Source organism: Columba livia, unplaced genomic scaffold (genome assembly GCF_036013475.1).
Source record: "Columba livia isolate bColLiv1 breed racing homer unplaced genomic scaffold, bColLiv1.pat.W.v2 Scaffold_83, whole genome shotgun sequence".
Lineage (NCBI taxonomy): Eukaryota > Metazoa > Chordata > Aves > Columbiformes > Columbidae > Columba > Columba livia.
This window is the reverse complement of record NW_027043811.1, coordinates 718,852-742,197: the sequence shown is the minus strand read 5'-3', so window position 1 is coordinate 742,197 and position 23,346 is coordinate 718,852. Positions and strand designations below refer to the sequence as shown.

General features: G+C 47.3%; 1 protein-coding gene across 2 annotated transcripts; it reads right to left on the bottom strand.

Moving 5' to 3' along the window:
* Window positions 1–1,289: 1,289 nt before the first annotated feature.
* LOC102098545 (microfibril associated protein 5) lies at window positions 1,290–21,051 on the bottom strand. Of its 2 annotated transcripts, none has more exons than XM_021297613.2 (9): window positions 20,829–21,051; window positions 12,028–12,090; window positions 9,554–9,601; window positions 8,186–8,221; window positions 6,581–6,616; window positions 5,788–5,823; window positions 4,987–5,074; window positions 4,496–4,569; window positions 1,290–3,919 (listed from the first exon to the last, which is right to left on the bottom strand). In XM_021297613.2, the coding sequence occupies exons 1-9, from the start codon at window positions 21,034–21,036 to the stop codon at window positions 3,801–3,803; spliced, it is 708 nt and encodes a 235-aa protein (XP_021153288.2). In that variant the 5' UTR covers window positions 21,037–21,051; the 3' UTR covers window positions 1,290–3,800. The 2 variants fall into 2 exon arrangements, with proteins under 2 accessions (XP_021153288.2, XP_005509820.3); XM_005509763.4 differs by lacking the exon at window positions 20,829–21,051 and adding an exon at window positions 12,489–12,735.
* Window positions 21,052–23,346: the final 2,295 nt, after the last annotated feature.

Genomic DNA, 23,346 nt, shown 5'->3' with positions numbered 1-23,346 from the left:
TTATGAAAATCAGCCACAAACTCTAGATCATGCTTCTAAAATGGGATCCCGGCAGCTTTCTTTTTGGCTAGTCCAGCTTCACAAGAAACTAGACCTAGCTGCAGCTATATTTAAAACCATTTCCCCACAAGAGAAGGCAATATAAGTAAGGTTCTGGGAACAGGCAATGGCCAGAGACCAGTGACACAGCACCATGACAATTCAGGTTGGAATGGCAGGGAGATAAATACATGCATGGGATAAGTGCTAATGAAGATGGGAAAGCTTCTCTGTGGACCCCCAGTACTGTAAGGAAAGTGAAGAATAAACTGAGTTACAAAAAGTGGATGGGATATGTTGTATTCTTGCTCACACAGCTGGTGGAACATGCTGATAGGACACAGCAAAGTCCAAGAGTTCATGAGTCAGAGCACATCCGTATAGATGGGAGCAACACCTACCGTCACCAGGACCAGGGCTAAGGCTGTTTTCAGTATAACAGTCTGAAACAGGGACACCGCAGTGTTAGCTAGGAAAGAGCATTGGTTCTAGGGGACAGTGTTGTGCAATAACCTGCATTGTGTGGTTCAGTCCTGAAGAACTATGGGACACTGCTAGAGGCAGTTTAATGGGTAATTTGGGCCACAGCCACTTTTGTTCTAGAAATACTATCTAAATGCAGACTTGACTGCTCGCACATGAAGACAATGCCTGAGTCCCCCATGCTCTGAGTGCTCCATCTTTTTGACCAAGATACAATGTATAGATGGTGCCTGATGAATCTATGCAAAAGTCAGAACTTCAATGAAAGAGAAATTTTCCTAATCCTTTTGACCTAGATGTGTAATTTTTAATGTAGTCTTTCAGTTATTCCCATTACTGAATTAAATGGCTTTAGCGAACAAATTCTTTGTTGCTTATGAGGTGATTTATCACAGCTGTTCTCTTATTTCAGCCATCTTACCATTTTACTTGGAGATGGTAATTCTCCATTGGCAAGTCATGGCATATGCACAGTGAAAAGATGTGTTCTCAGCATAAATCTCATGGGAATTATCCCTGTGCTCAGCAGCTGTCAACTGTGAGGAAAACCTAGCACAGCCATCAATGCAAAAAATGTTGAAGATAATTTTCTGTGTCTCTAGAAAAATTAATGATCTCCCAGGAAGACCTGTGACAGGAGAGTGGAAGCTAGCAGGGAGAAAAGAGGTCCAAATGGCAGATATGGGCAGGAGGCAAGTCTGCTCTCAAATCTGGAAGGAAATACAGCTAGAGACAAATAAAGCCGAACACATGAGATTTGCCAAGAATAAGAGGAAATAATTTTTCTTTTAATATTTTTGGGTGCATTATATGGACTCCAGCATTAAAGCAGTGTTCTCCTGGAGTGGAGCACCTCTTCCTGTCCCTGCTGAAAGCAAGCAACAGAAGGATTCTAATCATTCCCCAAACTGTATGAATGTTAAATTTTTATATACTATACAGTAGATATGTTATACAGTTATATATCTATAGATCAGTTTACATTCAGCTCTAAATACAGACTTGAGACTTGGCCTAGTCCAGTTGCATCTAACATCTCAACTCCATCCCACCTTCCTCCACGAAGGCTAATTCCACAGGCGCCCCACCATAGAGGTCAGTGACTGCCAGTGGCTTCAACGTCTTTGAAATCAAGCTCTCAGTGCCCTCCTCTCTACAGAAACATGCATGCACTCAGTACAGAGAAATTCCTCCTCCATCTCTAGTCTCATGACCCTTGAGTACTCAAGAGGAACATGATCCTCTGTGTAGGGGTGTTATGTCCCTATGTATAGGATGAAATTCCAGTCACCACATAACTTGGAATTCTATCACCTGTATACTGGATTAATATAGAGATTTAGCCCAACTATGGCAAATTTTGACCTTATATGGAATAAATCTGTGTCTGCACAGGGGTGTCTTCCTCCACACAGAGGATGTAACCAGCTTCCTGCAGCATATAGCAGAAACCCAAGTTCCTGGGAGAGACTCTTACATTAATTGTTTTGTTCTTCAGTTTTCTGAGGTATCTGCCTCTGTGAAGCCAACTGACCCCTATATTGTGTGACCCTGACTGTGTGCAGCAGATTAGTGCTCCTGCAAGGGTGAATGGTACTCAGCTCAGCAGCAGAATACATTATGGGCAGGGTGTGGATGCCTGCCCTAGCAAACTGGCTTTCTCTTAGTTGGGAACAACCCCTAGAGATCCTAGAGAGAGGGTCTTGCCGATCTTCTGCTGCAGTAAGCTAAGCTGCTCAGCTCTGGTGCTCCATGGAATCATGCCACTAAAAGTCATGTAAGTGATTAATACACTTCAGACAGCTCTTCCCCACTTACTCTACCCAGGCTTATAGTGAAAATGGCCTGTATACCTGAAAATGTTTCCCATATAATTGGAGAAGTTTTCCATACATCTGGAAAACAAAGTTCTCAAGCAGACCACAGACATCCATTGCTACCAGAGTGAATTTTTTTCCCAGGTTGGTCTGCTTCTATGCTTATACCTGCTGACATGTCTACCTCCCCACCCGCACCTGGCTCTGCGCAGATCAGCACAGCCGGAGAACCTGCAGGAAAAAACAGGGATCCCATATAACAATTCTTCTCCCATATGCCGATCCAATTTGTGCTTTCTGCTTTGTGCAGGAGTTCCCAGGTCAGCAGGTGGAACTCAAGTGGTGATATTGAAAGCAGGCTCAGCAACTGGAGAGTGTGGAGGTAGCCAGACCAAGACAAGCAACCTGGACAATCTAATTCATTGCAAGTTCCCAGTACTGTGAGGACACACAGGTTCTTCGTGGTCTCTCTTGGGCTTAGGAGTGGAGGAAGCCATCCTGCTCCTTGGAATTTGCCTGGAATGGGCATCAAGAGATTGCTTCAATGGGAAGGGAGAGACAGAATGGAGGAGAGGAGTGGAGAGGAGAGAGAGGGAGAGGGAGAGGGAGAGGGAGAGGGAGAGGGAGAGGGAGAGGGAGAGGGAGAGGGAGAGGGAGAGGGAGAGGGAGAGGGAGAGGGAGAGGGAGAGGGAGAGGGAGAGGCAGCACTCTGTTCCAACATGATCTTCTTGAGAGAAATATAATGCCATTCTAAATCCAGAATTCTTCCTTTCAGGAACAGTTGTGCATGAGGAAAGCAATGGGCTTAAAATGAAGAATTTCCCAGAGGTAGTTATAAATTATCTGCTGCCATACAGGGACAATGTTTGTCTTGGGTTAAGGACAGATTCCCTACCAGTTCTGTCAGTTCTCTGAGGCCAGCAGACACCAGAGGAGGCTGTGCTACCACACAGCAAGCTCAGCAGCTCAGGAGGGCCAGGGAGAGGTGCAGGCTGGCTAACCATATCTGAATTCATACTGATGCAGTGCAAGAAACCTGGGCCAGGAGTCCTAGGGTATAAAGGTTTGCACTCCTCCACATAAGATGCAGCTTAACTCATCTGTACCATTAGAGAGGACTACCTCCGATCCTCATGCATGTCTCTCTGCAGGGGCAAACCAAGAGAAGATGCAGCACATTTATAAGGACCTCTGGGAAATGAGCAGTTCACAGCCTGTCAGAGTTTAAGAGAAAAGAGAGGAGCAGCCCACATCCTCAGCAACAGACTTAGGAGATTATAACAGCCACTGTGTAGCAGAGAGGAGACTCTGTACTGCAGCACCTGAAAAAGAGGATGTGGGGGAAGGCAGAAAAGCAAGGAAATGGTGGGGAAATCACAAGCGAGGACTTGTCTTGGGCTGTAGGCAGCGAATGATGATTTTTCTCCTCTCTCTTCCTTTTTCTCTCCTACTGTTGGTAGCTCACAGAGCGTCAGGCCTTTTGAGCTGCTGCTCCAGAAGTTTTCTGCAAGGGAGATGCATGGGTTGTCCAGATCGGCGGAGACGTGGAGAAAGGCCAGCCAGCTGGCGACAGATCTCATCTGAAGACATAGCAGACACACACATGTTGGCAGATAATCAAAGCTTCCTTCAAATTCTTCACCACCAGAACAGTTAGAGGTACATCCTTTACTGTGTCTACAAGAACTCTTGGAACTGCTGAATACTCATACACATGAGGCAAGTGAACAAGTCCTTGCACTTTTATTCATTTCCTTCTGGCTTTATTAATGTACAACACATATTAAAATCACATGTATTTTACTGCAACAAAGATTGCATAAGAAATTTAGACTTAATCCTGTTTCTATTCATGAATAGAAATACTGAGACTTATTCTTTAACCTCAAAGGAATGCAATTTTTAGTAAAGGTGTTTCTGGGCCTAGTAGAGCATGATCAAGATCAAGGAAAGCAGAGCTCTCATACTTCTTAGTAGTACGATATCTACTTCCCAGTGTTTTTCATGGCATGCATACTGGATAATACGCTGTACTGCATTAGAGCTCCCCCAAAACAAGTCCAGGGAAACTACTACATATGAATTGGGACTAGGTAATTAGCTAGCTTTGAGATGGCCTCAGATATTCTTCTAGGTTAGCTTGTGCTATCACTCACCTTGCATGACCTCATTCTCCTTGCAGACAATGCGAGTACACACCTCCTTGTTTATTATGTACATGCGACGTACACTGAGGGATCACCAGGAACACACCAAGGACAGCAGCAAAACGCACAGGGACGCAAAGAAACAAAAAAAGGGTACAGGCAATAAACTTGTATATTCACTGATGAGGAGGCAAATCCTAATATTTTAGGATTAGTTAGTCTAGAATAAGGCATTTGTCAATAGGAAAGTAATTTTTGTCAATACTTCATGAAATGGCCAAATACCTTAAATACAGATTACAATATAAGGTACATCAGAGCTCCTTAGTGCTGCACAGATAATACTTATTGTGCCATTATAATTAATTGCCCTAAAAGGACACTCTGAGGATAGGACTCATCTCACCAACTGGTTCCCTGAGGAAAGCTCTAGTATTCAAAGGGAACAATTGCTGAACCGGAGTTTTTAGGACTTTACTAAGGGACTGCTGGTTTCTTACCTTGTAACACAGAGGTAGCTGATACACTGCTTTACTGGTTTGTGAACAGAGTAGAGGCGTGTGCAAGGGAACTTTTCTTCGCGACAATCTGGAAACACACACACAGAAACAATCCAGCATCACTGGCACGTGCGCTCATTCTGGCACACGTAACTTCCTCACCAGGTACTGTTCTCCAGGCTTCTAGGGAAGGACTCTATCCTCTATTTTCCACTCTCTTGTGAGAGATGGGAATGGTTTACAGAAAAGGAAAATAAGGCAGATATTTCTGATCCCCTTGCCTCATAAGGCAAAACAAGGGAAAGTTGAGTGAAGTGTAAAACAAGCCCACTGGGAATCCTCAATACAGAAGACACATGCTGTTATGGGGATAGACATGAAGAAACAAAATGTACATTGCAGTCACATGTTTAAGACGTGTTTCTAATAGATCTGCAATCTCACACTTCATGACACAAACCTGGTTCCCTTCTTTTCTGGACTATCAACCCTGTAGCTAATTATAATGGGTTTTCTTATATTTCCTTCTGACATGTCATGTCTTGGACACTGAAAATTGACAGAATAATGACCCAGCATGTCTTTTCTTGTGACCTGCCAGTTACTCCCTTCCTGGGTATGTCACCCAGGGTTAGACTTCAGATTCTACTGCTGTCATTCTCCAGTACCTCCAACTCAAGGAACAGGGTGAAGGGAATTCTCCAGGAGACAAAGCTCAGTGCTCAGCCAGCATCTACCTGGAGAGGTAACAGGCTGGGTGAAAGTGGGTCTGGAGGACGGGTACAGCAAACTTAAACATACCTGATGAAGCCGTTGTGGTTTCGCTATCAGATTGAACTGGAAGACAGGGGGTAACAAAGTTAGTGTGATTTACCATGATTCCTTCCCAGACATTAGCTTACACAAAACAAATAACTGGAAAGCTCTTTCAAGAACCCTCTATTTTAACTTCTAATGCAGAAGAAAGATTTCATTGTTACTGACATGAAGCTGTAAAAGAAGGTACAAATCCAATATGCATCTAGTGCCAGCTACCCAGCCAACAATGCTAAAAATCTGTCCAAGCTTTACCATAAAACATTACCACTACTGTTCAAAAATACACCATAAGGGCATCTTGACTTGTAAATCAAAAGGTCAGGTAAATATATTTAGTTACTGTAATTGCCATCCATCTAGACAAGAAGTGAAGGAGCCTGTGACTGGCTCTTCCTAAGGAATGGTGACTCCTTTAAGAAACAGCATCGCCAGACCACTGGTTTTTTAATGTCCATGACAAGGGGTCAAAAGGAGATTCATTTGTTGTTCCCTCTGATAAACCAATCCATCTGTACCACAGTAAACCAGTACATTTTATTATTTACCCAGTGACAAACTGGAAAGGGAGGACTGACTGTCAGGCACAAGTTTTCATACACAGTTACAGAGGACTTCTGCTGTTCACATGCCATAGTGTCAGCCAGAAGCATAGACAAAACACAAGCGGACATAGATTGGAGACTTTTGGGCATCAGGGCTGCAGTTAGGGGACGTCAGGGAAGGAAAAAGGAAGTGAGTTCCATAACATTTGGCTGTGAACTGAGAATAAACTCACCAGGACTAAGAAGCACAGGTGGTGTGACAGCTGCAGCTGGAAAAAAAAAAAAATGTTCTGAAATATCTTAATTTGAGCTTTCAGTCTCTTTCCCTCTGCCACAGTTGTGCCAATGGCTCCCTACTTCTGACCAGTAGCCATCCCACATCTGGTTCATAGACATTGCTGATTGTGATGTTGTTATCTCACTTGTCAGAGTAACTGCAGGCTTTCCCTGTGAATATGCTGAGTGTCCAAGAGCTATGTCCCATGGCACATCCTTTGTGAAGAGTTTCTTCTTGATCCCTCAACAATAAGCGTTTTGAAGCCAAAGTCTGCTGTAAAGGTTTCATCTTTAGTCTTTTCAGGTTTAGATGTAGGTTAGCCACCACCATTTTAGTCTGGACACCAAGTCTTATCTACCCTCCTACAGACTGACATGTCTCACACACTGAACACAAGACTGACTTTTACCTCCCATTCCCACCAAAAATATCAGGCACCTTGCATGTACAATATTGTGCTTTCACTTTTCTCCTCTAGTGTTGTCCCATGACAGCTGGTCAGCTTGACCCACAACACTCTAGCCAGCAGATGAGCAGAGTCACAGGGCAGAGGAGAGACCATGGAACTGCTATCCTGGTGAATGGGACACCACTGTCAGATGAGCTCTCCTACACACGGCATGCTTCTCAGCAACAGCCAAGTGCTGCTCTCTCTCCTTTGTCTTTCGAACCATATCATTGACCAGATATGTTCTCCTTCTCCCTCTCCCTGCCCTGTCTGGTCCCCCCCACCTTGGAGGGATGTGTTTGAGAGACTGCCCCAGCAGAGAGAGAAAGCATTTTGAGCCTGCCTCTGGCTGTCTCCTCCCCATTGTGAGTCCAGCAGGATCAGCCTGTCTTGTAAATGCATATGCTTCCATCAGCTCTGTGTCCTTCCCCTTGGCCTGTCTTCACAGCAGTACTTGGCTCTCTAAGGAGGTACATTGAATGCTACCAACGTGCATTTTCAAGCGTCCTCCATCTACCCTGCCTTACACATATATTTTGCTGCCCCCCAGTGACATATTCAAAGGCACAGCATGGAAGACAGTAATAAAAGAACACTTCCACTTCCCCATCCCACCACCACTCACAGTTTGCTTTATTACTGTCTTTTGTTTTTGTGCTACCTCTGTCTCCCGAGCACTCAAGCATTGCCACTGGCTGCCAGCAGACACGTACACAACCTGTGTCCCCCCAGTTAATTGGTGAACCTGACCAATTTCTCTCCCTTGTCATTCAGTCTTTTCCTTTCTGCAACCTTCTCTGGAAGCCCAGGCTAGAGCGAGCTTTGGATCTCATGGTTTTCTGCAGTGCAAACAGCTTCAGAGAGCCCTGGTAGGCCAGGCGAGATTGGCCTTTCCTTGGAAAACAGGCCATTAAGCCACCCCAAATTCATCTCTCTACATGGAGCACAGAAAGGACTCCCAGATAGCCATAAACACTTGAAGAGTACTGCTAGATATCAGAAGTGGGGAAGATGAGTTTCTGAGCATAAGGGGTAACTTCTGGGGCTACATAGACAGGAGTAAAGGGGAAAAAGGGAAAAGAAATCTGAAGTTGCTATGAGATAGGAGCTTACCAGAGTTGCTGATAAGAGAGTCGGTGCTAAGTTCACCTGGAAAAGAGAGAATGTCCTTGAGAGAGCTTGCCTTTGCTTTGTGGTCCATTACATATCTAGCCATAGCTAGCTTTAATTACTTTGGCTGCCATGGCAAGCTCATGGGACAACGGGATCCAACCCAGTAAATACCTAAATAAACACAGCACCCCCATCCCACCTGCATCCATGCCCCTTCTCAGTAGCTGGACTGGGTCTGGATTTCTTAGTGCACATGTTGTATCAACCCTTACTGAACTCTGGATTTGCATTATGACTTCTCAGATCAGGCCACTGTGGGCATCTTGACAGGCAAGAAACAAGTCTGAAATTAAGGCGCTGATGGCTCCCACAGTGATAGAACAGACAGCTGAGGCACCTTCTGCACAGATGGAGGAAGGCAACTCCAGAATCCAGCCTTGACTGCAGAAATTCATCAGTGGATGACTTTCTTTGAAAGGCAACTAATGGCAAAGCTGGTGTGGGTATGATGAAAGGGAAGGGAAGGGAAGGGAAGGGAAGGGAAGGGAAGGGAAGGGAAGGGAAGGGAAGGGAAGGGAAGGGAAGGGAAGGGAAGGGAAGGGAAGGGAAGGGAAGGGAAGGGAAGGGAAGGGAAGGGAAGGGAAGGGAAGGGAAGGGAAGGGAAGGGAAGGGAAGGGAAGGGAAGGGAAGGGAAGGGAAGGGAAGGGAAGGGAAGGGAAGGGAAGCTTGGTCGACACATTTTGGACTGACTTCTGAGTAGTTCTCCAGGAAGCCCACATGACAGTATCATAACTGGGAGATGTCTGATGGCTTAGCCATGGACTTCAATTTGAAGAAAAGGCAGGCCTTTGTGGATGCTCTGGGTGTTGAAGCATGACACAAACCTATGTTAATTTTATTTTATCGTGTCACAGAAATGGAAAAAGGTCCAGAGGGATAAAGCAACCCCCAGCACTACAGTAGGTATGAAGACCAGTCAATATCCTTTCTCAGTGGCCCCACTGCTAAAGCACCGTGCCACTTGTGCACCCTTTGGCATTTTCCTGAGTAGCAGGAGAGTTCCCCAAACATCTTATGGTTAAAGCGTTATCAGCTCTTGTGGATCTCCCACAACCCTTGACTGCAAACATAACTTCATGTGCCTCACCTAAGTGTTCTGGGCCCCAACACTAGTGAATTATTTGTAAAGAACACACAATGCTTAGCAGATTGTCTTGGAGGGCTTATTCAATCTTCACTGAAGGCAAGCTCACAATGTCATATGCAAGGAAATGAAGAAGAGCATTTGCAGTTAAACAGGCTGTAAGTACACAGGACAACTGGATCACATATGCAGTCTTTAGCACATAATACACCTGTAATACTTACCAGTTGCACTTTCCAGTTCTTGCCCATTGACCATCCATGGAAACCAGGCTGCAAAAGAAGAGAGGGGAGTGAAGAAAGGACAGGGAGGGAGATTTCTATAGTCTGCAGTCTTTCTGAGATTTTTTTTTTATGCTTATCTGTCCAGGAGACACCACTGCCCTCTGCTGAAGGGAGAAATGCTCTCCTCTGCCTCCGCTGCTGGCTGGGTTTGGTCTTTAAAGACTTGTCCATACAGTGAGTCCTAATCCTATCCCTGCTGCTTCCACCAGGGTCAAAGGCTAGGCACAGGGACAAGACAGTAAATACCTCCAGATCTGCTATGAGACTTTGCATTTCTGAAACCCCATTTGATGCATTTTGAAAACAAATTGCATGTTGCCTCCCTGCTCTGGAGGTTGGTCAAAAGCCCTATCTCCATTTTATAAAAGAGGAAACTGAGTTATGGAAATCATTTGCTTGGGGTCACAGATTAAGTCATTGGCACAGTAAGAAACAGACTGCAGGTCTTGTAGCCTCTTTAGGCAAATAATTTTCTGGTCCATCATCCTGCCTGGGTATGGAGCACAGAGCAGATGATCTTTCCTCTCTCAGGCTCTGGTCACACTGAAGAGGGATAATGAAAAAGACTCGGCTGTGCACGCTGTGTGGAAGAGAAATTGAAACTGAGCTAGACTGTTCATTTGTCCAAATATAGAGGGTGAACAAGCTGCTTCCTACAGCAGCCAGGAATAGGAAAATATTTCCTGCTAGCCACAGACAAGGGAAATGTCTGCATAACTGGGACGGGATGAAGGAAGGAGTTGGCAGGAAAAACCCAGTGATCTGGGGCACTGCAGGGATGTGTGCAGAACCAGCCCAAAAGCAGTACACTCCTCTATGTCTTATGAACTCAGCCTTTAGCTTTCTGTTCTTAATGGGAGCACTGCATGGGTAAAAACTATCAGGTTTGGAGCTTTTCTCTTAATTCTTCCTCATTCCAAGAGCAGTTACTTGCAGGCTGCAGAGGGACTCTTGGGACCCCTATGTAATCCTGCTCTACAGCATTACAGGAGTCGCTGGACCCTGCTATTCCCTTCCCCACCTCACTGCCAGCAAGGGCTCAGCTGCTGGTGACTGACCCAGGGAGAGCCAGAAATCTATAAAAGGTTAAGTGGACAAAAGAGTACAACCCAAAAACTTGTCCTGTTCTGGCTAATCTCTTAATGGTAATGTAGAGGAGAAAAATTATATTGAACTTTCTCATTTGTTTCTGATACAAAAGGAAGGATACAAATTCTGAAACCATTGCAGTGTCCAGCAGTCCCAGATTGGAAACAGGAGTCATATGGAAAAAGAAGGGAGGCTCCTTGAGGTCTGAGAAAACTGCAACCCTAATTCACCAAATCTGTAGCTCATTCAAAACCAAAAGAAATAATAAGAGACCAGCTAGTGATTCTTGTTTTCCAAGCTAAAACAAAAAAACACAAATAGAGATGCTAAAACAAAATAAACAAAATAAGAAATATAGGAAATATTCCTTTCAGACCTCCCTCATGCATCATAAAAGCCACAGCCATTTTTTCTGCCTCTGACTTTGTAGGCTACCCACAAGCTCGCCTCACCTCCATGCTTCACATTCACAAAGACAACATCCTTTACTGTGCACCTTCACTGGAAGAGGTGCTATTGGGAGCAGAATCAATCTTCAGTGTGAGAGGCGGACCAAGAAGAGTAGATTGGAATGACCTGATCTGAATGTGATAGGTGCAGTCATCTATCTCCTACACCCAGTCTTTCCTAGATGAAGCTTTTTCCTTTCACTGGAATTAATCCTATTTTGCTGTCTGATGCTGCCCTCTTTTTTTCTTTTTTTTTTTTGACAAATTTGATCCCACTTGAATTTTTGCCAAAGTAACTCCAAGCAACAAAGAAGTGGAACAACAAAATAGGAGAACAAAAGCAGACAGCAGTTTGAACTATGGGGGTTAGGTTTCTCAAAACAGATATACGAAAACTACAAAACATCTCAGCAGCTGAGTGGCCTGGAATGGAGTCATTCCAACAAGAACCACTAGTGACAGCAAATGTTTCACAACTCTGACAGAACAAGTTTTGTGGAGCACTGGGAAATGCTCTGTAGGTCATGCAAACACAAGTGGTACAGCAGTCTATAGTAAGTACAAAGCACAGCTAACCCTCTTTCTCAACTCAAACTGTCTATTTTGCTTCCCCAAATACCCCTGCAGTGGAGGCTGTGGATCTCTGTCTCTAGTGACTCCCAGTACTTATGGGAAAGTGGACAAATACAGGAGCCAGTCCCCAGTTCCTAAATTTTTCCTTACAGCTCTATATCCACCTTGCCTTTCCTGTTCAGCCCTTCCGCTTTCACGATCATGTCTCCATTTTTTGGCTTAGGCCATTGCACATTAGCCTGCATAGGAAACTCTGTAGGGTCAGGGTGGAGAATAAATCCTCCCCCTGGCATAACGACTCACCAGCTGAGGACAAGCAGAGTGCTAAGAGACACAACAGTGTATGGGCTCCAGAGGTCTTCATCCCTGCGGAACAGAGGAGAGAGGAGTCAGAGGAAAGATAAGGCAGGAACAGAGATAGTCTCCCCTATAGCACAGAAACTCTTTTTTTTTCTGCTCTGTTTCCCTCTCAAGACCCTTTGGTATCCCCAGCCTCCCTTCCACCTGCCTCTCTCTTAATCTGGTCAGTTTTCAAGGTGTTTCTGAAACATATTGAACTGTACATATAACTCCATCTGCTTTCTTTCTCTTTCTACCTCATTTCTCAAGTCTTCGTTACTTTTCTCATCCAGGTGGCTAAACCCCCCTCCTCACACGCTCCCAGCATGCAAAGAAGTTTCCCCTTGTCATCTTCCTCCACTCTCTTCTATTTTTAAATCATCTTGAGCAGCATTGATAGAATAGATAGGGTCCCCATCACTTACTGCAGCCCTCAGTCTCCACTCCCTTCAGCAGCAGACGCTCTGTCTTTCCCTTTCAGTGGTTCCCCCCACTTTGGCTATTGGATAAATCACAGGCAGGCACACCCAGAACATGTTCTACTTTTGGTTGTCTTCAACATACGATTTTGGGGAAGAAGAAAAAAAAAAAAAAAAGAAAGAAAGAAAGAAAGAAAAAAAAAAAAAGAAGCCAGCGAGATGGTGGGATGTGGTGTCATCATGCATCTGGAATGAGGGGAGGAGCAAAGAGCCGCAGCCCACACCCTCATTCCAGAGTTTATTATCTTCCGATGGGAGCCCGCTCCTCCCATTCCCCCAGGATGGCCCAGCACCATGGACGGATTCTTGTGTCTACGCTACGCATCCGTGTATCGTTTTGGTTTTCCCTCCTATGCAGCTTCTCCTCCGCTCCCTCTCCCTCTTCTTCTCCCTCTCGTCTCCCTCTCCTCTCTCTTACACCGCTACATTCAAGCCTGGTTTCCTCACTCAGTTCCTGCCTCTTTCCACCCCACTCCTTTGGTCCTTTTCTTACTGTTTTCCTGCCTGTCTCTCGCATATGGACACTGCAGAGCCCACAGCTCTGTTTGCTTAAGGACGTGCTCGGCTTGCCACGGTGCCGGGACGGTCCCTCGCCCACCCCCGGAGCTGTCACGCTCCGGAGGCCCGGCTCAGCCGGCACGCCCTGCGAGTGATGCGCCTCCAGCCGCCACTACTGCGAGGCCTCTCCGTGCCGGGCGGGGCGCTCCGGCCGGGGGGGCTGCAGGCGGCCTTACGTGCCGCGGGAGCCGATCGCGGGCATCGGGGACGGGCAGCCGCGCCGGGAATGAGGAGCCGCGCCGGGAATGGGGCGCCGCCGCGGGCAGACGGCGGGCTGGCAGGCAGCCAATCGGCTGGCAGCAACGGTGATGACATCACCCCGCTGTCCCGCGCCGGGCCGGAGATTGGCAGCGCCCGGCGGGGTGACGCTGGGGCTTCGAGACCGCGCGGGTGTGCGGAAGGGATGGGGAACAGACAGCGGCGCACACGGTCCATTCTGCAGCGCTGGTGCCGTTCTGGGCAGCCTGGGAAAAGTGGGCGGCAGGGAAAGCGTGTGGGGAAAAAAAAAAAAAAGAAAAGAAATAAAAAAATGGAAAACGGGAGAGACATAAACTGAGAAAGGAAGAAGAATGAGATCTGACCATCACTGTGCCATCCTTCAGACTGTCTTGCACTGCTTTGCCTCCAAGCTTGCTGTGTTTTACGAGTGAGGGAAGGACAAGCCCATGAGCCCCACTCGAACACTCCCTCTCTCCTAAACCCATCCTCCAACAGCCCCACGGTCCTCGGTCTCCCGTTGCTTTCTCAGAGACTTCCTTTCCCTTTGCTGCTCCTAGAATTGCTCGTCTGCATCTGAGGAGGCACTAGCTGGACAGTGTCCCTTGTATGAGCTCCAAGGCACGATCTCAGTCCTGAAGCCAAGGGAGTTGAAGGAGAAAGCTAGGAAAAGACACAAGCTCCCTCCCTCATACAGCCGTGAAAGGCAGAAACCATGTAGGGGAAAGCTGTGTCCCCTAAGGCTTATCCTGGTAGCTAGGTAACCGCCATTTGTTCTCAACAAATTGCAGACTAGGAATAAAACCCTATAATGCCTTGTACACAGCTACTAAGGAAATCCTCACTGTTATTGCCACCCAGAAGAGTGCTACCAACATGTGACATAACTGAAGCCACCTTTTCTTACCTAACAGTGGCTGAGCATCAGTTGTGACAGTGCTCAGGAGAGAAGACAGAACAACTGCTCCTTATCTCTGGTCCTCCCAAGATGGGGGTGGGGGGCAAGGCACCAGTGGTGGGCAGTACCAGAAGAGGGGTAGACAGGATGGGGAAAGCTAGGCATTTCCCTGCTCACCAGGGCAGCCTTCTGGGCCAAAGCACCATCACTCTGTATCACTGGAGCAAGGCATCACCGTTCCCACTTTCAAGGGCCAGCTAAAACTCAGTCCACCAGAGATGCTCGAAAGGTGATTAAACAGCCAAGAAAAAAAAGTGATGTAAGTTCAAACCACATCCCAGTTTGAGGAATCCTCTCAGATCTTTGCATTTTTCTGGAAGGCCACATAGTGGTATGTTTGGGCTAAATGTTTTCACACAGCTTGGTTTGGTTTTTGTTTTTCTCTGTGTCTCTGTTGTCACTTGAGCCTCTGTTACTGCTTAACTGGATAACTAAAATATCTTGAGAACTTGTGTGTTCCGAACACACTTATTTGGAAACTTTCATTGATGCTATATGTTTTGGTCTAGTGATGCACTGATGTACCACCATCTCCCACAGAGTGCAGGATTCACCTCTATTCCTGAATGAGGTTCCTTCCAATTGCTTTTGAGCTTTAAATATTTTTTTTTCTGCCTGGAAGACCGTGTCCTCCCCTAGTTGTCCAGTCCAGGAAAGCCACTTGTGCTAGCAGCACCCCTCCATTTGGAGAGCTCGATGTGGATGGGTGGGATGCTCATGGTGATGGAATCGCTGGCTGGGAAGCAGTTCAGTATTTTATATACCAGCCAAACAGCAGTGAAATAACTGGAGGTGTCCTGCTGCTCTTGCTTGCCGTGGACACGGGAGGGAGCTGCTGCATAGTGGCATGCGAAGCACTGTTTTTCTTCTTGAAGACCAAGCATATTCTTCAACAGAGGTGGCTCTGTGTCTGCAGGCCCAGACCTGTTATGAAGGCCCTCCTCTTAGAACTGTTTAATTATTCTGCTTTTTGGGATGTAAAAGAATCTTGTTATTTTTACCCCATAACATTAACAAAGATAGTTGGCTAGGAGATATGAATAATTAACATCCTTCTGCACCTTCCCTTCTCATTCATGTTGCTGTCTTCTGCTTTGCACACAGCCATGCTTCTGCAGGGGAAGGTAACTTGGGGACATCTAAAGCAGATGACTCAAGGCGAAGCACTCTTCACCCTAAAAAGTCAGGCATCCATGCCACAGTATGGTGTACTGCAGTAAATAGCGTGGGTGATTCACAAAGCAAACACTTCCATACATTCCCCTAAGCTGCTCTGACCCCAGTGTCTGTAGGTGTTTACCTGAGATCAGAAGCAGTGATAGTGATTCAGCAAAAGTTTCTCTTCCTTCCAAGTTGCTACCGACTGCTTTATATTACAAGGGATGCTATAGTGATGGTAGTGTGGTATTTTGGATGAGAAACAAAATCACCCTTCCTAAAAATTAAAATCTCCTGGTGCATTTCACCCCAGAGATTACTGCATCTCATCAGAGAAGGAAGTGATCTTGGGACATCTTATTTGTAAAGGTCTTTGAGAGGCATATAAATGCCAGCTGATTTCTTTCCCTCTCTCTCCTTGTCTCCCTGGCCTTCACATATCCTCACAGTAACCAGGCCTTAAATTACATCTGAGTGATGAGAAATTAATGAACTGCTGTAAGATATTTGACGGTATCATTTCAATAATGCAGCACTACTGGCCATGTGAATTGAGGTTGTAATGAATTTTCTTGGGACCCACACTGCTGATGGGTCTCCATTAATACCTGAGGTCTGACACTAACCTGTAGTTGTTCCACTGGTGTTGCTGAAGTCATCAGTGGGAACAGACACAAGATCAAGGCCTGCTCCATCTGTCCCCAGTTTTGGGAGGTTCACATTTGACTTTTTATCCAATCCATTGTAGAATTGAAAACATTACAAAATACAGGAGCCTGGACATAATCCACTTCTGACTGACAGTTGTGCTTTCTGTTGCCCCATTTACAAGAATAAGGAATACATCAATCACCTTTACTTCCAAATCAACATGCCAGTGCTTAGAGGGCAGGCAATCTTGCAGTCACAAAATACCCTAAGGGAATACACAAAACTCTAATTAATACCTGCTCAGCTCCTTCAAATCAGTTCAACATTTGGGAAGAACTGAGCACAAGAAGAGGCAGACAGTGGGGTCTTTGCTCTTTGGTTGGAGATTTGGCTACATGCTTCAGGCTTCTCATGGCCAAGAAGTCTACAGTGAGAAGTTGTCAGGACCTTCCTTCTCTGCTCTTTCTGAAGTTCTTATTACCATAAACATCCTTCCTTTCTGGTCCTTAGGACTATCTCAGGGCTGATTCTTCCTGACTATTTCACATCTCTCGGCACTTCCCTTTCTCCAAACAGCTGAGCTCAAATACAGCTTCTCTCAGGGTACTTTTTCCCAGACCACTCTCTCAGGGAGACAGGTAGTGCTTTAAGCTTAACAAGTATATAAATCCCTCCTGTAAGACCAGTTATGTGTGCCCATACAGACCTTGGAGCACAAAGAAACACCACATTTAATTCAACTGCGTGTAAGTTTTCCATACAGACAAGGCTGTGGCCACGAGTTAAACACCAGTAAAGACATGATGGATGCCTCTTCCCCTTCTCCCATCTCTTCTGGACATCACAGACCCTGAAGCAAAATCAACAGGATTAATCCTCCTGTCACAGCATAGCTATCGTGCACCCGAGCGGTAGCCAGAGCTGGCTAAAGAAGTTGCTACTAGGGAGCACAGGGGGGTCTTACACCCACACAGAGAGGTTTACTAGGGCTGATTTGGCAGAGATCAAGTAACAGCTGATCTTTCCAAGCAAGACAGCATCTGTCTCAATTGAGGTCCAGCCTTTTGTACCATTTCACTGTCTTTTAGTAGTCCTCCAAGGTGCAACAGATTTTGGTAGTTTTGCCTACTCTAACAGTCTGAAAAAATGAGTCATGCCCTCCAGTCCTCCTATGTCAGCAGATCAGCTTCAAAAAATCACACCCTTAAGAGGCTATTCTGATATTCAAATGTTGCAGTGCTCAGGTATATGTTGCTCTGAGATCCTAACACAAGCTCATGCGTCTAGTAGTGTGGCTACAGAAAGTACTGGATACCATGTGATGAAATCGGGACAGCTGGCAGTGCCTGAATCAGACATGCCTTTTCAGTTAAAAATTACAACAGAAGGAGGAAGGTGTACAGGTGCACAGAATCACAGAATGGCTGGTGTTGGAAGAGACCTCTAGAGATCATCTACTCCAACCCACCTGCTAAAGCAGGTTCATCTAGAGCAGATCACAGAAGAATGCATCCAGGCGGACATGTCTCCAGAGGAGACTCCACAACCTCCCTGGGCAGCCTGTTCCAGTGTTCTGTCACCCTCGAAGTAAAGAAGTTTCTCCTCATATTCAGATGGAACTTTCTATGCTTCAGTCTGTACCCGTTGCTCCTCATCCTATCATTAGGCGCCACTGAAAGGAGTCTGGCCCCATCCTCTTGACACTCACCCTTGAGATATTTATAAACATTGATGAGATCCCCTCTCAGCCTTCTCTTTTCCAGGCTGAACAGACCCAGCTCTCTCAGTCTCTCCTCATAAGGTATTCTAGGCCCCCAATCATCTTTGTAACCCACCATTGGAGTCCCTCCAGTAATTCCTTGTGCTTCTTAAACCAGGGGCCCCAGAACTGGATGCAGTACTCCAGATGTGGCCTCACCAGGGCAGAGTAGAGGGGCAGGAAAACCTCCCTCCACGTGCTGGTACACGCTTCTTAATGCACCCCAGGATACTGTTGGCCTTCTTGGCCACAGGGGCACATTGCTGGCTCATGATCAACCTGTTGTCAACCAGAATTCCCATGTCCTTCTCCACAACACTGCTTTCCAGAAGGTCAGCCCCTAAACTGTACTGCTGCCTGGGGCTGTTCCTCCCCAGGGGCAGGATCCTACACTTGTCCTTTTTAAGCTTCATTAGGTTCTTCTCTGCCCTGTCCTCCAGCCTGTCCAGGTGTCACTGAATGGCACCACAGCCTTCTCGTGTGTATAGACAGGATGTTTCATGTGCACATAGGGAGACTAGGGGTAGGTATAGCAATTTAAAATAAAATTAAAATATTCTATTCAATTCTATTCATATTACACTGTACTACATTGTGTCATATTATATATTAGAAACTAGGCTATATTATAAGCTTTTAAACATCATCAGAGAAGGGGGCAAAAGCAGCAACTTTAAAAGCAATTTGCTTTAAATTCTGTAACATTTAGAAAAATATCTATTGTCAAGACCTTTTTTTAAAACTGGTGGCATCCAAAATATGCAAAGCATTGAAAGCCTTCTCAGTGTCAGCATTGACAGTATTTATCTTGCTTCTGAAAGGATATAAGACAACAGCAATTGCACTGAGTAGAAGAAATGCAAATGATATACATGTTGGCAGGTAAACTGGTAAGATTTTATATTGTGGGGAAAATTAGGCAGCACCACCCCTCAGGTTATCTCTCCATTTCCTATACCTTCACAGGGACTGTAAAGTCTGACTTATCTTTTAAATACTCAATTATGTTTTATTCTACAGTTGACATTTGAGGAGTTTGAACAAACAAAAATTTTGGACGTTACTGCAACTGCATTGATATAAATCACTGTCTGTCCTGCAGGTACAGCTGACTTCAACCAGAGGACTTGAATTTTCTTCAGACCTTCCCCATGTATAGTCACTATTCTTACTTGATGGCAGACTGAAACCAAGGCAAGCGATGTTGATTAAAATCTGTCCTAATGTGATATGTATACATGCAAAGGACTTGTACTGATTTAGCTCACCTCTTAGAGAGACGAAAACAACACCAAATTCTGCATCAACATAACACATTTACAAGATCCCTGTAAAAGGGCAACAACACTGGTTGACGGAAAATCTAATTTGATATTATTCTAATCATTTCTTGGTTCTATCCATCAATGCAGCTGCCCTGATACAGACTTTTTATGAAAAAAAGCCTTAAATTATTCACCCATAATTTTCTCATTTGTAATTGTTCTTAGAATAAAACCACACTGAAATTTCATTTGCATGCAGCTGTATAAAATATTTGCATTCAACCAAAGCATGCTGGGTTTGCTTGTTAAAAAATCTAAATGTTATTTCATTGTATCACCCTAGCCTCTTTAGCCAGGTTTCTTTGGCTATTTACTGTATCCTTCTTGAGTTCTCTTGCCATGCCTGCCATCTCAGGTTTCTCTCCAGTTTAACTCTTGGGTTTTGTTCTACATTTTATTTTTCCTACATCTAATCTTTCTTCCTTTCCCTGGTTTCTCTCTCTGCACAATCTTTTCTAATTCTGGCTTTCTGTCTCCCTGGTTTCCTTTCAGTCACCTTCACTGGAATGTTGGCAGAAACACTTTTTTCTCTAAAAACAAAGAGGCTAAATGAGTAAAGGAACAAATAAAATAGCTGAAAGCAGACGGTAGGTTTCAGTTCCAGAAAGGTCTGTTATTTTGCCAGTTTTTCTCACTTTTTAGCAAAGGAGGAGATAGTTGCACTCCCTGCCCACCCCCAGCCTCATAGGGAGCCAGGCTTCCCCCTCCCCTGGCATGGGGACCTTGGCTGGGAGTGATGGATTGCACTGCAGTGAGGGCTGGGAGCACTGCAGGGAGAGGAGGGGGAAGGATGGGGAAGAGAGGGAGGGAGGAGACAGGCTGCCAGCTTCAGGACAGGATGTAGTCGGGGCTGATGAGGAGGAGGGGAGAACAGGAAATGAGGAAGGGGAGAGCACCGCTGACAGAGTGCGCCTTTCTGCAGGCTGCGCCGTGCCGAGCAGATGGGGGAGCGCAGGTCTGAGGGAGACTGAGCCGGGCCGGCACAGGGCAGAGTGGGCAAGGCTGTCCCTGGGTAGCCGGGGAGACAGGCAGGGAAAATGGAAAAGCTACAGGGAAAGGGAGGACAGCAAGTCGGAGAGAGCAAGAGAAAGTAAGGCTTAGGTTGTACAGCAACGACAAAAGAACGCAGCTCTTGCAATCTGAATTTCTTTGGAGCTCTAACAGGGGAGGCAAAGTCAGATATGTGGAAACACTCGAAGGTCAAACAAGGCATACTGCAAACAGTACTGAAATGTACTTTCATTGCATTCAGTATGACCTTTGGGCAGTAGCGAGGTACATCTGTACTGCTGAAGCACGTGGTGATGGTAGGCATATTGGCATAGACTGGCTGCAGCAGCTTTATTGCCTTGTGGATTTTGACAAGGGTGATATGTCCTTTTGCCTGGGCACTGTAAGGAATGCAGATGATCTTCTCCCCACTGCACCAATTATAAGTGCTGAAACATCACTTGTCATTGTTGCCTTTCATGCTTCTCCCTTTTTTAAAATATATATGCTTCCATCTGTTCCTTATTCATTGTCCAGATTTTTCTCCAGTTTCCTGTTTCCATGCACGCTCCTTTCTCCATTATTAACATCATTCTCTCAGCATTACCTTCCACCCTCCCCTTCCCTCCTCTCCCCTTCGCTGACCTCCTCCTGCTCAGCCCTAGGCTTACCTCCCTGCTGGCTAAACGCGGTGCCAGGGCAGTGCTTCGCACGCCGGGGGCCCAGGGCAGGCAGGGCAAACTGGTGAGGAAGGGGCCGGTGGCGAGTGCAGGGGGTGAGGTGCTGCAGAAGGATGGGGTGCGGGGTGTGTGTGGGGTGCTGGCAGCCATGTCCCGCCCCTGTAACTTCTCGGAGAGACTCCTCCCGCCCCCTCTCCATACAGCACGGCTCCTCTCACTCGACCCCTCTGGCTGCTGCTGCCTTTCCACCACCACCCCTCACCCCCGCCCCCCGACATCGCGCTGCACCAGCTGCAGTTCCCAGCTACGCTGACCTAGTTGCCCCTCCTCCCTTTGCACCTGGCCGCGGGAAGAGGGAACGCGAAAGGTCCCCTCGCACTGCAGGGAGCTCCCTGAGCACATCTCCCATAATGGCGCCAGATCCTGCCATGGGAGACCCGAATTTGAGATGCGGGCACCTGCCCCTTAATCTCCTCCATTGGTTTAAGGCAGGCAAGCGGGCACTGGGTGAATAACCAGACTTGGTAGTGGCAAGAGCTAGCATCAGGATTAGATTAAGAAACCGCTCCCCATGAATAAGAGAAGTCTTAAAAAACAGATTCCTTGCAACATGGTCTTATCAGCTCTGGGCACAGAATTGCTGGACGCAGAAGGAAAACACCAACACGACTGGGAGAAGCTCAGGGACATTTAACCTGCCACCTGAATCTCTTTAGCTCACAGGGCAGATGTTTATCAATCTTAATGCAGCAAAGTACCTGCAAGGTACAGCCACCCTGTGGTTGCATCAGATCCTACCCATCTGGCACTGAAATCTTAAGTCATCACTGCAACGGCATTCATCAAAAGACAACGGGGGTAAAGACAGAAAAAGACAGAACATGAGTCAAAAAGAGGGAGAGGAAAAGGAAACAAACAAAAGCAAGCAGACAGAAAAGAGAAAGGAATTTTCTCACGATGATAAAGGAAAAATGCATAAAGTGAGAAAAGTAGCTGGAGAAGGAGACAAGCAGACAAAAAGGAGCAGCAGAAGGGAGATACAGAGAGAAGGAGACGTTTTCCTTCCAAATTATTGTTTCCCTCAAAGGCACATTTTTCCTTTTGTCCAGCTCCTCAGTACTGTTCCCTGTTTCCCCGCAGCATAACTGCAACTTAGCTGTGAGAAATGCACTCCCGTCTTCTGGAACTGGGAGCTCCTGGTTATATACCGGTCTTTGAAGCCTACCAGCTGCTATTAATCCATCTCATTGTTTCTGTTGTAAGTTTGCCTGCCTGAGCTTCTTTGTATCTCTCAGTTCTCGAACTGTGCCCAGAACAAGGACAGCAGAAGCCTCTGACCTTCTACAAAGTTACCTATTCAATGAGACACATGCTCTCCTCTCTTATGTCCCCAAACGACTGCTGTCTGGCAGGAAAAGTCCTTCAATGGCCCTGCGAGACCCCTCCTTCTGGCAAGGTTGTGCCCTGAGCTTTTGCAGTCCTTGTTTCCAATGTTGGGAACAAGGTGGTTCCCGCTTCTTCTGTTCCACCACCGCACAGACCCCTCCTCTTTCATTTTGTCCCAGGGTATACACCAAAGGAATTATTTTCCGCCCTAGCAGCCTCCTCGCTCCCTTCCCACCGCCCAGCGTAGGAAATGGACGCCGGTGCCCCCCCTCGCCAGCCGTTAGGCAGCAGCCGCCCCTCCCAAACAGGACCGGTCTCCATGCCAGGGTGGGGTGCAAACCTCCTTGGATCGAGACAAACGAGCAGCACACCCCCTCCAGCTCCTCTCTCCCCACCCCGGGTCCCCCGCCGCGGGGCACTGCCCGAGCCGCGGGGGGAATTGGCAGCAAGGCGCGGGAGCGGGTGGCCGAGCTGACCGCGGGGACCCCACTGCTGCCGCCGCCGGTTCCAGCCGGCTGCCGCCGGGAGCGCGCCGCAGGCAGGGCCGAGCGCCAACCGCCACGCCCCGCCCGCAGCCCTGCGCGGCCGCGCGCCTCCGCGTGCTCGCGAAGGGTCAGGCTGCGCATGCACGCCTTCCCCAGCCGGGGGATCGGGCTGCTGGCGCCCGCGCCGCGCGCGCAGGTGGGCTGTGGGGGCGGGGTTGGGGCTGCGCGCGCCTTCGCCCTCCCGCGCGCTGCCCCCCAGCCGCCCCGACTGCTCCGCTGTCCGTCTGTCCGTCTGTCCGTCCGTGCCGGCAGCCCCGGGCAGCCCCCCGCGGCCGGCCACACCCCACCCCGCCATCCAGCGGCTGCTCTACGCCTGAACGCGCAGGGGAGAGCGGGGGGTAGCGGAGCAGCTCGCCGCAGGGCGTGGGCAGGGTAGTCCCACGCGTGGGAAGCCCTTGCGAAGGGAGCAGTGGGTAGGGTTTGTTCGAAGGCAGCGGGGTGTTCAGGGTGAGGAAGCCCATGGAGCCGACGGGTTACGCGTGTGGCAGAAGCGTGCGGCAACCCCGGGTGCCGCAACCGCGGGTGCCGCGTTCTGCGAGGGGACGCACAGTGATGAGTCTGTTCAGCCTCCGAGACGT

What these genes read in the sequence shown, in the direction of transcription:
- LOC102098545 (XM_021297613.2), bottom strand. Translation starts at nt 21,036, where the DNA reads ATGGAGAGGGGGCGGGAGGAGTCTCTCCGAGAAGTTACAGGGGCGGGA. An exon ending in AGAACTGGAAAGTGCAACTG is followed by an intron (nt 8,222 to 9,553) that starts GTAAGTATTACA and finishes TCTCTTTTCCAG; the next exon opens with GTGAACTTAGCACCGACTCT. An exon ending in AGCTACCTCTGTGTTACAAG is followed by an intron (nt 4,570 to 4,986) that starts GTAAGAAACCAG and finishes GTGATCCCTCAG; the next exon opens with TGTACGTCGCATGTACATAA.